We start from the raw sequence: 16,002 nt of genomic DNA on the forward strand, positions 1-16,002 counted from the left end.
AGGGCTCGGTAGCTCGTTCTCTAGATCAAGAAGGCTTTAGGGTTTAAGGCTGGGAAATTGGATCGGTCTGCTGACCGATCCAGTGATACTATGGGTATCTGGATCGATCTGCTGACCGATCCAATGATACACAGATTCTCACTGTGGGTCATTTGATCGGTCTAGTGACCGATCAGTAACCAAACAGATTGGGAGAAGGAATAGGAGGGATCGGTCTGTGGACCGATCCACCTATGGCCTGATCGGTCCACAGACCGATCAGGGCCCTAAACCAACTCTCTGTGAGAGTTGGGATCGGTCTGGGACCGATCAGCCTAGGGCCTGATCGGTCCCCTAACCGATCAGATCCATCCTGGATCGATCAGGGTGGAGCCTGATCGGTCCAGGTCTAGCCGTTGAGTCACAACGGCTAGATTTCTGTGTCTGTTTCTGTCTTCTTCGCAGGTTCAGGTTATATAACGAGGTCGAGGGCCTCTGTAAGAAAAGGGGAGAAAAAGAAAAGGTTGAATTCTTCTTGCTCCTGCGATCTGAGCTTTGTTGAGCTCTCCACTGCTGAAGCTTCGTGTGAGCTTCCCTCGGCTGGACTCCAACTGATCAGTTGCTGCTGTGGTTGGCATCCGTGAAGTTGCTGCTTCATCAACAGTCGACGAGAAGGCAAGCAAACTAGTGTTTTTACATTCATATTGTTCTTGGCTTCTTGCTGTATTTCTTGTACTCTGATCTTGCTGTTGCAAGAGAGATTGTGGCGAGGTTTCTCCACCCAGAAGGAGTTTTTATTAGCCGATTTTCCGGGGTCTCATCCACCGACGGATTGATAGGATTCGTCCACCTTACGGACACACCGATTAGGAGTATCGTCTCCGAATCTCGTTATATCGTCGCGTTTGAGGTTTGATATTCTTCTATTTCGTTTCTATCTTTTATTTCCGCTGCGCTAACTAAAATTGTAGGAAGAAACGAGAATTTGGGGTCGGCTATTCACACCCCCCCTCTCTAGCCGCATCCGAAGGTCCTAATAATCTATACATCCAAAATCAATTATCATGCAATATGATCCCAATGTCATATTTCCTTGCATGAAGCATAACCTATGTGTGCCAATTCTCTAGGTTTGACACTCAAGTCCGTCTCCAAATCATTTGACACACTGCATGTCTCCTCTAGACTCCCAAGTAAAATCCACTTGAGATCCATTGACCATGTGTCCCAAATTGACTCTTTGAACTCCCTTAGAGCTCTTAGCCTTAGTCACCTCTCTAGGTGACTCATCCACAATTGGTAGGCCACATCTAGTGACATTTGGCCTATAAACCTAACCTTTTTAACATTGGACACCTTGTCCTTAGTTAATTTCTTCTTACCATTAAATGGATTTCCCTTGCCATTTATTGACTGACTTCTCTTTGCTATAATCATATGCAACCCTAGCATAAGACTTTCTCTTAGTCTTGGAGACACTAGATCGGTATCCCAAACCCGATTTATCATTGTTGGGTCTTTGACTACCCAATATCATATCTAACTCCTTAGATCCAACGTTGAATCTCTCTAGGGTTTTCTCCAAACGATCAAGCTTTGCCTTCAAAGCTTGATTTTCCCTTTCTAGATTCATAACCCTAGAATTGACTTGTTCACATTAGACATTCCTAGACCTACCCTTCTTAGGCATGTGTATCCCTTTTTTGGGATTAATGTCTTGGTTCTCCTTAGGTCTACCATTTCTAGATTTATGATGAATGAGTCTCCTAATGTTATGATTTACATTTACCTTATTTCTATCATGATATCTAAAGCTAAAATTTTGCATGGATAAATAATGAAAATTATTTCTAGCATACATGGAAGTATAAGAATTATAATTTGAATTACACTTCAAATTAGGGTATACCTCCCTTACCCTTGAAGCTCTCCTTTGAGATGAGTCTCTCTTCTTCTCCCATTTCTTTAGATAAGCTAACTTCTTAATCTCCCTTTTCTTGGGACATTTGGTGTGGTAGTGTCCCTTTTCTCCACACGTGAAGCATACGATGCACAATCTCCTTCCTTGAGTTTTTTCATTCCTACAACCCTTGTTGGTTTTAAAATTAACTTGAATGAATTTATGAGTTACCTTCTTGAGCAAGGGGCATCTACTTGTGTAATGTCCATTCTCATTGCAACCGAAGCACACAATGTGATCCTTTGACTTATCTTCAGTGAAGATGCTCACTAAGTTGGTTTCAAAGACTTCTTCTTCTTCTTCACTTATCTTGGAATCTTCTTCAATTCTTGAGGATGTAGATGATACTTCCTCATCCTCCTTCTCCTCCTCGGATGTTGAGCATGACTCAACTTCTGGTTGCTCCACCTCCTCTCCTTGAGCAATTGAACCCATTTCCTTAGGCTCTTCTTCTTCTTGTGTAGGCATAGGTTCTTTCCAAGGAACCTTCTTTATCTTGCTCCACAAATCGTGGGCATTCTCGTATTCAACTACACGGCTCATCACGTCATTATGCAAAATATCAATTAAAATCGATATTACCTTTGAATTTGTTTTTGTCCGTGATGTTTGCTCTTCCGTCTAATATCGCGGTCAAAGTTTCTTCCCTTTCTTATCTTTTGAGACTTCGAACAGCTTCTTAACCACCATCATGGTGTCTGAATCCGTATCGAAGAAGACCTCGATCTTCATCATCTAATATGTGATGTCCCCTAGGCTTCCTCCTTCAAACTTCGGAGGTTCAATCAAGTCGGTCATCTTTGAAATTTGTTCTTCTCGGCAGTTAGTCTGAAGGAGAGCATCTTCGCCCTGATACCACTTGTTGGGGATCTTTGTATGGCCGGCTAGAAGGGGGTTGGAGAGACGACACCCCCAAATGATCGCTTCCTACGTATTCGTTAGTGCGTAAGCGAAAAGACAATAATAATATGAATACGAAAGCTAAAGAACAAGAAAGAACAAGCAAACAAATCGACACGCCGATGTAATGTGGTTCGGAGATAACTTGCTCCTACTTCACGGTTGTCCGTGAGGTGGACGATCCCTATCCGTCAGTGGATTAATCCACAAAAACTTCAATTAACACAATCCTCCTTGTCGGTGGAGAAACTTCGCCACAACTCGACCAAGAGCACTCATATTGCGAGGGCACTAGTTGAATACTAATTAGGATTAACCATCACTAATTTCGTCAACTTTAACCAAGTTTCTAAGCCTTAGTTATATAGGCCACGGGTTGGAAAACCCCTTCTGCCAGTCGACTGGTGAAAGTGCCAGTCGATTGCTCTCTGTGGAGATTCGACCGTTACAACCCAACGACTCGATACTAGTGGACCAGTGAAAATACCAGTCGACTGCTCCACACTGGTTGAGCGAACAAAAAAAATACCAGTCGACTGCTCCACACTGGCCGAGTGAACAAAAGTATTCTGTTCGCTCCTAGTTGACTGAACCAGTCAACTGATGAAACCACCAGTCGACTGATACCTGAGTATAATCTCTCAGCACTCGGACCCTCACTCTTACGACTAACTTGACTCTTCGTTGCAGCCTTAACATCTTGCCTTCAAGTCTACTTCCTTTGGCTCTCATCCCTCGGATGCATTCAAATCCACGGCTCGTTCCCAATGCCATCCTTCGTGCATGTGTTGAAGTCGCTTCCATCGGCCTTTGTCCTTGCTACCTTGTCCACGGTCTCTCGAATGCTCCATCCTTCATCAAACCCGAAGCCATCAACCTGAGTCACATGTGTATCTGCAAACCTACACAACTCAACTACACATATCAAATATACGGGTAAACCTAACTTAAACTCTTTGCCCAAACACTAAAACACATGGTCGCATGGACCATTGGGATTGCTCCAACAAGTTCGATAAGTTTTTTAAAGCTAATAAGTTTAATAAGACGTGGGAAAAAAAACTTCTACAAGGAAGAAGGAAAGTAAGATGCTACAACTATAATGAAGAAAGGTATATTAAGGACAACTGCCTCAGATTGAAGAATAAAGAAAAAGAAAAGGGCAAAGGGTCAAGAAGGTCCAAGCAAAGAAATCTCAAAGCAACTTGGACTGAATCGCCATCTAAAGAGTCTGAAAACACAGAATAACCTAGACTAGCACTAATGGCCAACTACCAAGAGGAGAGCATCGATGAAGGAGAAGCTAATTCAAAGGAAAGTAGTGATGAAGGGGGAGCATTAAACTATAAGTCTGACATAGTAAGTGAGGTACATCGTCTACCTCTTTGACTATGAAGATATTAAACTATTGTTTAGATCATTATACAAACTCAGAATTAAGTCTGTAAAATTTAAAAAAGGATAATATTGATTTAAGAATTAATTTAACAAATACATGTCCATTAGAACAATTTGATAAAATTCAAATTGAAAATATAAAATAAAAATAATAAATAAATAAAGTAAAATCATAAAAAGATTTTATATGTTCAAACTCATATGTCCTAGAAATAAATTTTAGGTATTATAGAGGACTAAATTGATATTTGAGAAATCATAGGAGTCAAATTTCAAAGATTTAAAAAATAATATTATAAGAAAATTTTTGATAAATCCAAAAGGTAGAAATCTATATTGAATACTAAAATCAATGTTTACCCTATTAAAGTGTAGTTATTTGATTACTACAATTTAATTTGTTTGAATTTTTGAAAAAAATTATTTGTGGCAAATATTTTATCCAATTTTATTTCACTTTAAATTTTTTCTATGATAAATAAATATGTTATTTGTTAGCATAGAAAATATTAGAATTTTTTAATTGTTAAATATTGTTTTATGATTTTTTTAACAAAAATAAATAAATTTTAAAAATTAAAAAATTTAGGATTTTTTAAAAAAAACTCAAATTTCTTCAGATAAGGTTTATATTTTAAATATTAAAAAAATTAGTAAAATTATAATTTTTTGAAGTCAAAATTTCAAAATACTTATTTTTGTAAATAAAAATATTTTGTCACTAAAAGAAATATAGTTTTCTCTTGAATTTTTTTTTTCTATTGTTAGATTTATCATGTTTAAACAATAACAAAAAATTTTAGAATTTTTCAGCCATTAAAAATAATTTTCAAATTTATTTGTAGAATTATACTTGCTTATTAATTATTTAAAAAAATTTACAGACTTACATATTATATGTACATTCCCTAGAATAATTTTCAGATTCTTTTCTCTATTTTTTTCCCATTTTAATTATCCATTTTTTTTTTTTGATGTGATAAATTAATGGGTATAGATGAAGTTTGTAAAGAGAACTTAATTGCAATATTTCATGTTTTTAATATTTTTACATATAAATCATTTATTATTTTATTGTTTGATTATTCTAATCATAACTCAGGTTGATGCACATCAAAAAAGAAGGAAATTGTAAATACCTTGGGTTAGGTTTGATGTGATTAAGTTAAGCCTTGTGTGTTTGATGTCTTATGTCTGAGTATGTAGGAATTTAGGAACACAAGAAGTCGAGCGGAAGACGTAGTGAACGAGAAAAATGACACGAGAAGGGAATCGGCAGACTTGGCGTATTTGAGGGACAAAAAGTTGTGGAAAAGTACACCGGTAGAGCGAGAAGGATGTGCGCGGTCCATCTGATGGACGAGAAACCGGGAGAAAGTCTGCTCGAGGAGAAGGTCGAAGTTGGGTTTGAGTGAACTCAACTTTGGATAACTGAAGCATTGCCCAAGCATGCAGAACAAAGAATAATCAATGTTGAGATTAACCATTCGGATGAACAATACTCAAGACACCTCTAGTCCATCTGAGCGCCTCCAATGAACAGTATTTGAGGTTTCTCAGATCAACTCAAGGGGCCTAAAATGAAAATAAAGTTGTTGCCACAGAGATAAGCAACAGAGGCTAACCAGCTGCACTGAGGCACCTCCATCAGAACTGAGCCACCTTCATCAAAACTAAGGTGCCTCTAATGAACCAAGACGCCTCTATTTAGCTAGATCAGTCGAACGTTAACAAACTTCATCTTGTTAGAGGTGCCCTGGATCAACGGAGACACCCCCATTTGCTACGTCAGCAAAATAGTCATTTCAATAAGTGCACTATAAATAGTACCTGAAAGCTAGGAGTTCAAACACACCTGTTCTTTCAATCTGTAATCTTTTCTTTGAGCTTCCAACTGCTGTAAGGGCTTCTCCACCTCCAATATTATTGAAGGAGTTTGTTATTAACTTTTCCATAGTTTTAGATTAACAACCACTCAGATTATAACCAAGTACAAATTATGAGTCTCCTACTTTATTTTATGCATTTCTTTTATTACATTTAATTTGTGTGTCCTTACTAAGCTAGAAGTAAGAGAATGTTCTAATTTTAATTACAGACTATTCACTCTCTCTAGCTAGTCCACCCGATCCAACACCCACAACTAGAGATAATAACATAAGCAAAAAAAAAGTAATTATTCTCATTCATCCTCCCTTCTCTTTGTTGGAAAATGTGAATGAAAAAAGTGGTGGATGGAAGGCGACTCAACTCTATTGTGAATGAGATGTTATTCCCATATTAGAAATTGAGAGGCATTAAGGCTAGTTTAAAATAAATCGCAATTGTGAAATTGTGGATGCTCTCGTGAAATTCGCTTACAAGAGAGGGTGATAATCCAAACCCCAAATTATACTAACCCAATATGGCTCTTGTTTGAGCACTACCTGCAAGCACCGAATAAAGCTAGTTATGCCTAAATCAAATTAGTCAATATTTGCCACCCGAATCTCTTTTTGCATCCTGCTCGTGTGGGTAACAGACGCATTAATTTGCCAAATTAAATCTGAAACAATCGGATGTTAATGGATAATTCATAATGAAATGAGGAACTATTGATAACCAAGGATTGTCATTATACTTAGGCATTGAATAGCCTTCATTTGGTCATTTATGTGGAGCTGAGGATCAGAGCCCTATGTAGGGAGCTAGGCTACGAACAAGAGGAGATGAGAGATAATTGAAAAAATAACTAAAATTCCATCCACTTTGTTCCCCTCTCAAATTCCCTCTTCCTGTCATGCATTTTGCTCGACAGTTCTACCTATGCTAGGTTGTGATCATAGTTTCGTCATTGTATCCTGAAAATAAACACTCAACATGACCTTGTATCACTGTCAGAAGGGATATATATTTTAAGAAATTCACGTTGAACACAGGCCTTAGCTTCTCCTTTTCCAACTCGTTCCTCAAGTGGCAACGACCCACTTGGACTCGGGATTGCTTCCTGAGTAGTTGACATCAATTCCCAACCGGATTGACATCCTCCCGAGCACTCGTTGACCCACTTGGCCTCAAGAAGCATTGCCTGGCACTCCCCGTTCGGTGACCCACTCAACATCCGGTCAACTTAGCATCCTGACTCATCGTTCAGTGACCCCCTCAACAGTCGGGCGACTTAGCATCTCAACTCAGTGCTCATCAACTCACTTGGATTCCGCAGTCGGACGACTTCGCATCCTGACTCGAACTCTTTCCACTCGGGCTCAAGCATCGGACCACCAGACCTTGTGGCATTTGCATTCGGCATATGACAATCGATATCCCACTCAACTTGATCGGCAAACCTTGCAACGTAACTCATCCGAATCAACCACAATGACAGCTTGAGACTATCAATTTAAATCATCTCAACAGAGGTAAGTCAATTCGTGTAATTTCAATTCAACTTACCCTTGATAACTCCAACCAGAGATTGTCCAACATTATCTACTTAGGCGGACAAATACAAGGGATAAATTGAAATTTCTATCCTTCGATCGATACTTACTCACTAATCCATTCTTCTAAGCATATATATAATAGATCTATCAATCTATTTATATGCATTTTTCCTTCCAACTTACTCATCCAAACGAACCAACTAGACCATGAGCAAATGGGACAATATACCCTGCATGTGAGTACAACTCTGAAAATGGACAGACACCTCGTGGGACCCATCAGTCATAAGGCCCCACTTTATGATAAGTACACACTCCCAGAGTTCATTCATTTCCCTTTTCTCCTCTAATTAAATTGCTCGATCAAAAATAGTTAAACACGCACTAATACCCATCATCTTTAATCTTCTATAACTCATAAACCTAATCCACTCCAATCGATTCAGCAAGCTGCTCATGCTTTATCAGAAGCTGATCCCCTCTCTCTCTTGAATTCTAAGTCAGATTCTGTTTCCCACATCTTCATCCCTCCACTTATTTCTTTTTGTTCTTTTACACTTTATTCTCGCAAGTGGATCCTCCTTTAATTTTGTCCTCCCCCCCTTTTCCCTTTCTTTCTTTATCCTTAACAACTCTGAGACGGCGTGGCAGCAGCAACTGAAGTAGGCTGCGTTCGACTTTGCGAGCTCGAAGACAAGTTCTCACTGCATGCAAAACAATTTGGCACTAGAATTTAAGAGACTCGTTCTTCTCGCTGACACCACGCTTATCGAAGCAGGACATCAGTGAAGGTGATCGCCACTTGAAGTGGCCATGCATGCTGAAAGACATGTTGTCTTCACCTTCGGCCTCCAGTAGTGCATGCCCAGATAGCTAGCTTGAGGGATCAAAAGGTTGCTCATGATCACATGCACTGTCACGGTGGCACAGAAGAGACAGAAATTTAATCTATTGGCATGTAATACTGTTCACTGCCCCTTCAGATACTGGATATGCTCTCTTGTTTCTTCTTCCTCTTCAACTCTTTAATTCTCATCCAATTTATGAGCTTCCAGGACATGCATGCATGCATGCATGCTGCATGCTTTTATCAGTGATCAGGATCGCACGAATCCGATGCCATCTTTTATTGTCCGACAAAAGGAAGAAGAAAAAACAGTGAGTGCAGTGCATGCTGAATCTGACATTACAGTGGAAATTGACTCGTTCTCTATGGCCGGCTGATCAATTGCCTGAGCAAGTTTACTTTCGAGGAACCCTCTGAATCATGTTTCCCATGTGAAGTGGGGGCTTCCTTCATCTTGATCACAAGCTAATCATTGAGCAAAGCACAAAGTGTGAACCTCTTGAGGATGGCTCGAGAGGAGGAGGAGAGAAGTCAAAAGGTTGGGCATGAAGAGATGAATCAAACTCACCCTTTGACCTTCTTCCTTTGATTTCTTCTCAACTCGCTGCCTTTTTTACTAATGAAAGATGCACTGCGAGCTGGTCCAAGTCTCTAGAAATCTTAGACCAAGTCCGGTCTTGACTCAAGCAACTTGCATCTTTCTGTCGACATTGAAAAAGATGACCGAAACCTAATGATTCTCTGCTACAAGCTAAGAAGAGCCATATATCAGACATATATATATATCGCCTTGATCGACACGTTTCCGGATTGCAGAAAGTGAAGGAGAGATAAAACAGTCGCTAATAGGAAATTAAATGCACATTTATTGATTAAGATTTTTATGATCGATCAAAAGCATTGACTTCTTTATCTGGTCCACAATCTCATGCTGCTCTACTCCCTACGATCGATCGATCGATCTTTAATTACTTCTCGAAACTTTTGTGGCGTCCACTTCTCCACATCACTTTTGACTTCTCCAAACGGTAATTTTAAACCGTCAACTTTTGCTTCGTCATGTCCAGTCAACTTTCCTGTTTTGACATTTTTAATTTTTAGTTTTTTTTTTTAAAAAAAAAACTAAGAATTCGGACATTGTATTTCTACGTGATTTTCTCAAAGCACAAGCCTTGACTATCATACATGCTTTGGATTTCCGTTTTCCACCAGCGAATCGTGCATGGCTTCCAAATCCCAATCGTCCAGTGGGTAGGTGGCTTTCCAGATTTTTACAAAAATAGCAAAATCTTACTACATAGATTGCCAACAGCAAATCTAATATGAATTTACGCGCGCCGTCGGATCGTGATCCAACGTTATAGATCGCTCGCCGCGGTCAACACCCAGCCGCAACGAGCACCACCGCGTGACGCGCGCGGGGCGTCACGGTGGGTCGGATGTCCGGATGACCTGTGGCCGACCGGCACGTGGCGGGAGAATTCAAGGAGAAATCCACGGCACTCTGGACCACTCGTCCTCCCGGGCACGTGACCGACCGCCGGTTGCCGGTGGCCGCTGACTCATCGACAGCTTCTCTTGTTGACCGTGGACTATTCCACCGCTTTCTTTTTCTTCGATACCGTCGATATAAATATAATAACTGATGATCTCTCGCTCTCTCATTCTAATGGAGATCGGAATTTGGCAAAGGCGAGCGTGGCCGGCGTTTCATATGGTCTAACTTTTCCCTTCTCTCTCGTCTTCTTTCTCTCTCCTTTAGTTTTCCGCACCGATGTCCGGCGGCGATGACCGCGGCGACCTCTTCGACTACCACCCCGACAGGGACCTGTCGGCGATCTTTCCGGCCGCCGGGAAATGGACGGCGGACTCGGACAGCCTTCACGACTACTACTTGAACGACGACGGCATGCTGCAGGCGTCCGGCCCTTTCGACGCGTCGTGCTGGGCGCAGCCGGACGACTGGTTCAATGGCGGCGAGATGGCGGCGGACGGCGGCGCCAAGTACTGGGGGAACCACATCGCGACCCCGTCGACCGGAGTTGGGTCCCCGGTGTCGGCCAATTGTTCGGCGTCGTCGTCGTCGTCGATGGAGGCCCTAGAAGTGGTGAAGCTGGAGGATCAGGAGGCGGCGGAGGCCATCAACGAGGAGATTAAAGACCGAGAACCGGCGACTGATCACGCAGACAAATCGAAGCTCAAACTGTAAGTCTTAGATTTCCTCTCTCGCTAGATTTTTTTATTATTATTATATTTTCCCCCAAATCTATATATATATATATATCGATCGACTATGGAAGGAAGTCACAATTAGTTTCACATGTCTAATTAAATATTAATTAGCTTGCCTAACAAAACCAAACTTTGAGGCCTCTCCGGTCAAACTTTTAGGGTTTTGTTGATGGTGCAGGAACAAGCCGAAGAAGAAGGGAGAAAAGAGGCAGAGGGAGCCTCGCTTCGCCTTCATGACCAAGAGCGAGGTCGATCATCTCGAAGACGGCTATAGGTGGAGAAAATACGGCCAAAAGGCAGTAAAAAACAGCCCTTTTCCAAGGTTAATTAATTCTACATGAAATATATATATCCTCCTTAATTAAGCTCTCTATAATTCCCAATTATCTACTAATTAATCACAGAAGTTACTATCGTTGCACGGCCCAAAAGTGCCCGGTGAAGAAGAGAGTGGAGAGATCGTATCAAGATCCGACCACCGTGATCACCACCTACGAAGGGAAGCACATCCACCCGAGCCCTGCGAGTACTCCCCGAGGACACTATTTACCAGCTGCGCCACCACCGCCGCTGCTGCAGTTCACGGTGCCGGCGAACTTAATCAGCCACCACCACCACCACCAACAACAACAACAGCACCACCACCAGCAGCAGCTCCTGCAGCAAGTGCGAGCACTGGGCGGCGTGCAGCGAGCAAACGCCGCCGGCAACAGCACGGTGACGATCGGCATGCAGCCTTCGGTTCAGCTCCCGGATTACGGTCTCCTGCAGGACGTCGTTCCCGCGTTTAGTCAGAGAAAACAGTTTCCATGAATCTGTTGGTACGTTTAATTAGTTAGGTAACTAATTATGATATCTATATATATATATCGATCGTTTTACATGCCAATCGATCGACTAATCCTTGTTCTTGTACAAATGTGTGTGCTTTATTTTCTAAATAATATATAACTGATTAATCAACCTCATTGCTATATCTTCTGTTTGCATGGGATTTTAATGGCATGTCCGAGGGAGAGGTTTCTTTACTAGATTTGTCTGTTGGATACTCCCTAAAGATTGGTTACCGTCCAGCTCTTTATCTGTTGGATATTGTGCTGAATTCTTGGAATTAATTAAGGTGTAATTTATTCAAATTATGTTTTGCTTTGATAATTACATGAAACAATTAATTAATTAATTAATCTTGGGAAATAAATTGGAAGCCTTCTTAATTGGTTTGGTTTTGTTATTTTGTCCTTGATATGACCTTGGTTTAAATTGAATCAAATTCTAATTTAATAATAATTAACTTCAAGTATATACATATTGGAGTTATTTGAATTCTTAGTTTACTTTTGGATGTTTGTCATTGATTGGGCATGTCTTATTCAATTTGACACTTTGTCGATCTCTTCTATTTGAATTGATCTTTATGTTGTTTAATGCAGTGGTGTTAATATCCACAAAACGATCCATAAAGGGGGCATTAATTCAAAAAAAAATCTTATAAAATTTGATTAAGCAAAATCTTGATATTAAAAAAATATTATATAAAAAAATTGTTACTTTTTTTTAATAAATGCTATTTAAAAAGTTTATAATATTATTTTTAGTAATTTATAAATAAAAATTAGGTCAAATTCAACAAATTAGTTGAGAGTTAAGGGTTTGATCCTAGCTAGTTGGTCTAATTAATAATCCATAAATGAAAGAGTCTTTAAATGTGATGTTTAGCCTTAGTTGGTGGCAAAAGGTGAATCTGTCAATTCGTCCCAGGACCAACACAAAGGAGGTCAATCACGGGCGACTACTAGTCTTTGGAATAGTGACTAGCACATAAGGGAGGCATTTACCTCAGCTTTGCCGAGATTCAAACCCCAGACCTCATTGGTGGCAACACCTCATGTGCTAGCCACTAGACCCATCTGAGGGGACGTGATGTTTAGCTTTAGTGTATCATGTGTTTGGTGGTATCGATGTATAGATAACATGTCTATAAAATGTCTCTTGTATCATTGTATGTGGATCTAATTGACTATTCCCTCACATAAAATCTCATTCACACAATATGAAGTCTATCGTATTCATATATGCCCACCCGCCAATAATCTAAAAGTTTACTAATTAAATTGTAGAATTCGATATGAAATCTCTTATGAATTGCACCACCTTCCTCGCTTGAGGTTCCACATTAATTCCTTTAAACCACAAAACTCTTGGCTCAATATATATACTCATCTATGTGCTAAAAACTTGGTCAAGTTTTAACCAAATAGGATTGGTTTGCTCATATACTTTAGGCCTTGAAATTAACTTTAGTTCCACATAAGAAATTTCTTGGTAAGTTAATTGGTTTAAATTGTTGCATATGCATTAATGATGTGAATAAATACATAATAAGAGGGTCTCTCTCTCGCATGACAAGTAAGTTAAAATTGACGCATGTGTAGTGTTTCAATTCCGTTAAAATTCTCTAATATACTCGGCATAGTTCGTTCTCTTCTGGCAAGGGACTATAAAGTCTGGAAGAAAATACATGGCATGTGAAGTGACTCGATAATTGACTTTAAGTGAGTTAAATAGCATGTTCAAAAAGGAGGGCAGTTATAAAGATAGATAGTTCATATGCAAATGTGGCTCAATTGAGCTAAAGTCAATCAAGTTAGGTAAGCGGGAAAGTGATACTCCCAAGTGGTTAAATTCGACATTTTTAGTTTAATGAGTTCGACAAAAGAAAATTCCAAGTTATGTTTTTTTTAAAATGTGTTTCAATGTATACATATGAAGCATTTGACTAAGGGACAAAAAGTTCTAGAACGTCTTTCACACTTAAAATAAAACCTTGTAGAAAGGTACTATTGACTAAGGAAAATTCTCCATTTTTTCAAAGAAAGAGAGAAGTACATAATTAACATGTTTCGTTGATTTATGTTGTAAGTTTGTTGGTTGTCAACACAATAATGTTGAAATAGGCTAAATACTAAATCATATTATGGATCCATAATTATGTCAACTATATATATCTTGTTGGTTGGTAAGATCAAACATGTAATCTAAATGACAATAGAGCATGTGTCGGTGCATATTGATTTGATTTTGTGGATCCTAATATATAATATATATATAGTACTCTATTATTAAAGAGTAATAGCAAACATGATGAGGACACAACATTATTTTTGTTTTATAATTGTGAGCTTACATGATTAGTATTCACAAGGCCTTCAAACCTATGGCGATTATTATATGAACCTAGTTTAGCTTATCAAATTGTAATTGTGATAACATTTATTGCTTTTAGACTCTAATCAACAACCTGTTGTCTATTAAACTTGTTTAGCTTATCAAATTGTAATTGTGATGAACATTTATTGCTTTTAGACTCTACCCAACCAGTGTGAAGCGTTAGACTTGACCCTTATTATTATTATTATTATTATTATTTTAATAATTTAAGTATCTGAACTTTGCCTTATTAATTTCGAGATAGGCTTTCTTTTATCTAGTTCGTCTACCAAAGTACAACTTATGCACACTCAAACGTTAACCTCCAAAAAATTTATCTCTAATGGGATTCAAACTCTAGAGTGTTTTTCACTAGCGAGTGTGATTTGACACTAATTATTGTGTTGTGAAGTCATTTGATGTGGTGATGATGAGGGACTCCACCCCACTATCGTGGTGGAGATCAAAATCAAGACGATCAACGGGTCGACAATGTTACCGATCGAGCGAAGCATACTCCGACCGGGGATTAAGTACTGACCCACCATCTTCGACACAGGAAGTAATCAAACTGACGCTCAAGGGATGCGTAGAAGTCGAGCCGAACGGCTCTTCCACTAGATCAAGCAGCATCCTCAATATCAGCCGAGCACGTGGACAGTGAGTTTCCGGCCGAGCGGAGGAGCCCGCTCGGCCCTACGACAGATCACAAGGACGGTGGATTCGGGTCGAGCGGCTACCCCGCTCGACCGGCTGCATACTACACGGGGCAGTGGACTTTTAGCCGAGCGGCCTTCCCGCTCGACCCGACAGCAGATAGTATATGGATATTGGAGTTCCGACCGAGCGGCTATTTCGCTCGGCCAAGCAACAGACACAGCAGGATATCTTTTGACATCCTTTTAGGAACTAGTGTCGCTGCCAGACAACATAGTCAGACAGAAGATCGTACGACGAAAGTTTCCACTGTCACTTCAGAAATATGCTCTAACCCATTAAGGTACTGTGTCAGGGGCACTTACTGACACGTCCTTTTAGGAAAAACTTTGAGATGCGCGCTCGTCTTGGGAAGTATACACGCGCGCTTCCAGAGCTCTATATAAAAGAGGTCTAAGCATCGGCGGATATATATTTTACACGCGATTTCTACTGTTGCGCTACAATTCTTACTTCTTGTTTCGCCAGAGACTGACTTGAGCGTCGAAGGGTCATTGCCGAGGACCCCCTCCTCCCTAGCTCGGGACTGACGCTGCTTGTGCTGCAGGCAGGAGTGAAATCTACAGGAACGTCACATCTTCAATATTCACCTCATCGACTTTCGAATAGAATCATTATTGATTTCTCATCTCATAATCAAGAATTGACAAATAGAAAAGACTATCATTGTCAGGTCTCTCGTTGAACTTGTTGGATATTGATATGTGACATTAGTTCGAAGTTGAGATGATTCATTTGGATAGTAAAAACGTCTTCTTAGTTATATAAGTGACTGTGGATATGCCGCACGAGTTGTTATATCGTTGTAATTGATACTTGATATGTTGTGCTATCAGGCAACTCGATCGAACCCTATTCGGTTTGTGCAAAATCTGTCACTCGCCAAATAGCTAAATCAAGCCCCATTTAGTTCGTGCAAAGTTAGGCACTCCGAGCTCAGCCACCTCAGTTAAACTCAAAGTTCAGTCGATCGAAACCCACCCGGTGGCTGGCTCTTCTAATCAAACACATTGTATTCTCAGCAGTAACCATGACTCAGAACGATATAGATTTAGTGGATATCTATCTAATAACTGGTAAAGTAGCTATAGATTGGATCAAGCAAGAAAGTGTGTCCTTATCTGCTTCCCCTTCACGAGGGCAATGCCAATATTTAACAAGACAAGAACACAAATGAATAATTATTGCACCATTAAATTCAACTCCAAGCATTCTTTAGTTGTGGCAAGTTCGGTGTTTGATTGCTGCTAAGTGTAACAGGATGCAGGAAGAAGAGAAGAGAAAGCTCCCCGAAAAATTCCCCTCGCAACCACAACAGTGAAAAAAGAAGGCCACGATGG

General features: G+C 40.0%; 1 protein-coding gene across 1 annotated transcript; it reads left to right on the forward strand.

Annotated features, from left to right (window-relative positions):
• The first annotated feature begins 10,164 nt into the window (after positions 1-10,164).
• Positions 10,165-11,715, forward strand: LOC121983073 (WRKY transcription factor 71-like). Its single transcript, XM_042536052.1, has 3 exons — positions 10,165-10,711; positions 10,917-11,060; positions 11,143-11,715. The coding sequence occupies exons 1-3, from the start codon at positions 10,281-10,283 to the stop codon at positions 11,549-11,551; spliced, it is 984 nt and encodes a 327-aa protein (XP_042391986.1). The 5' UTR covers positions 10,165-10,280; the 3' UTR covers positions 11,552-11,715.
• The last annotated feature ends 4,287 nt before the right edge of the window (positions 11,716-16,002 follow it).

Source organism: Zingiber officinale, chromosome 5A, assembly GCF_018446385.1.
Source record: "Zingiber officinale cultivar Zhangliang chromosome 5A, Zo_v1.1, whole genome shotgun sequence".
Taxonomy (NCBI): domain Eukaryota; kingdom Viridiplantae; phylum Streptophyta; class Magnoliopsida; order Zingiberales; family Zingiberaceae; genus Zingiber; species Zingiber officinale.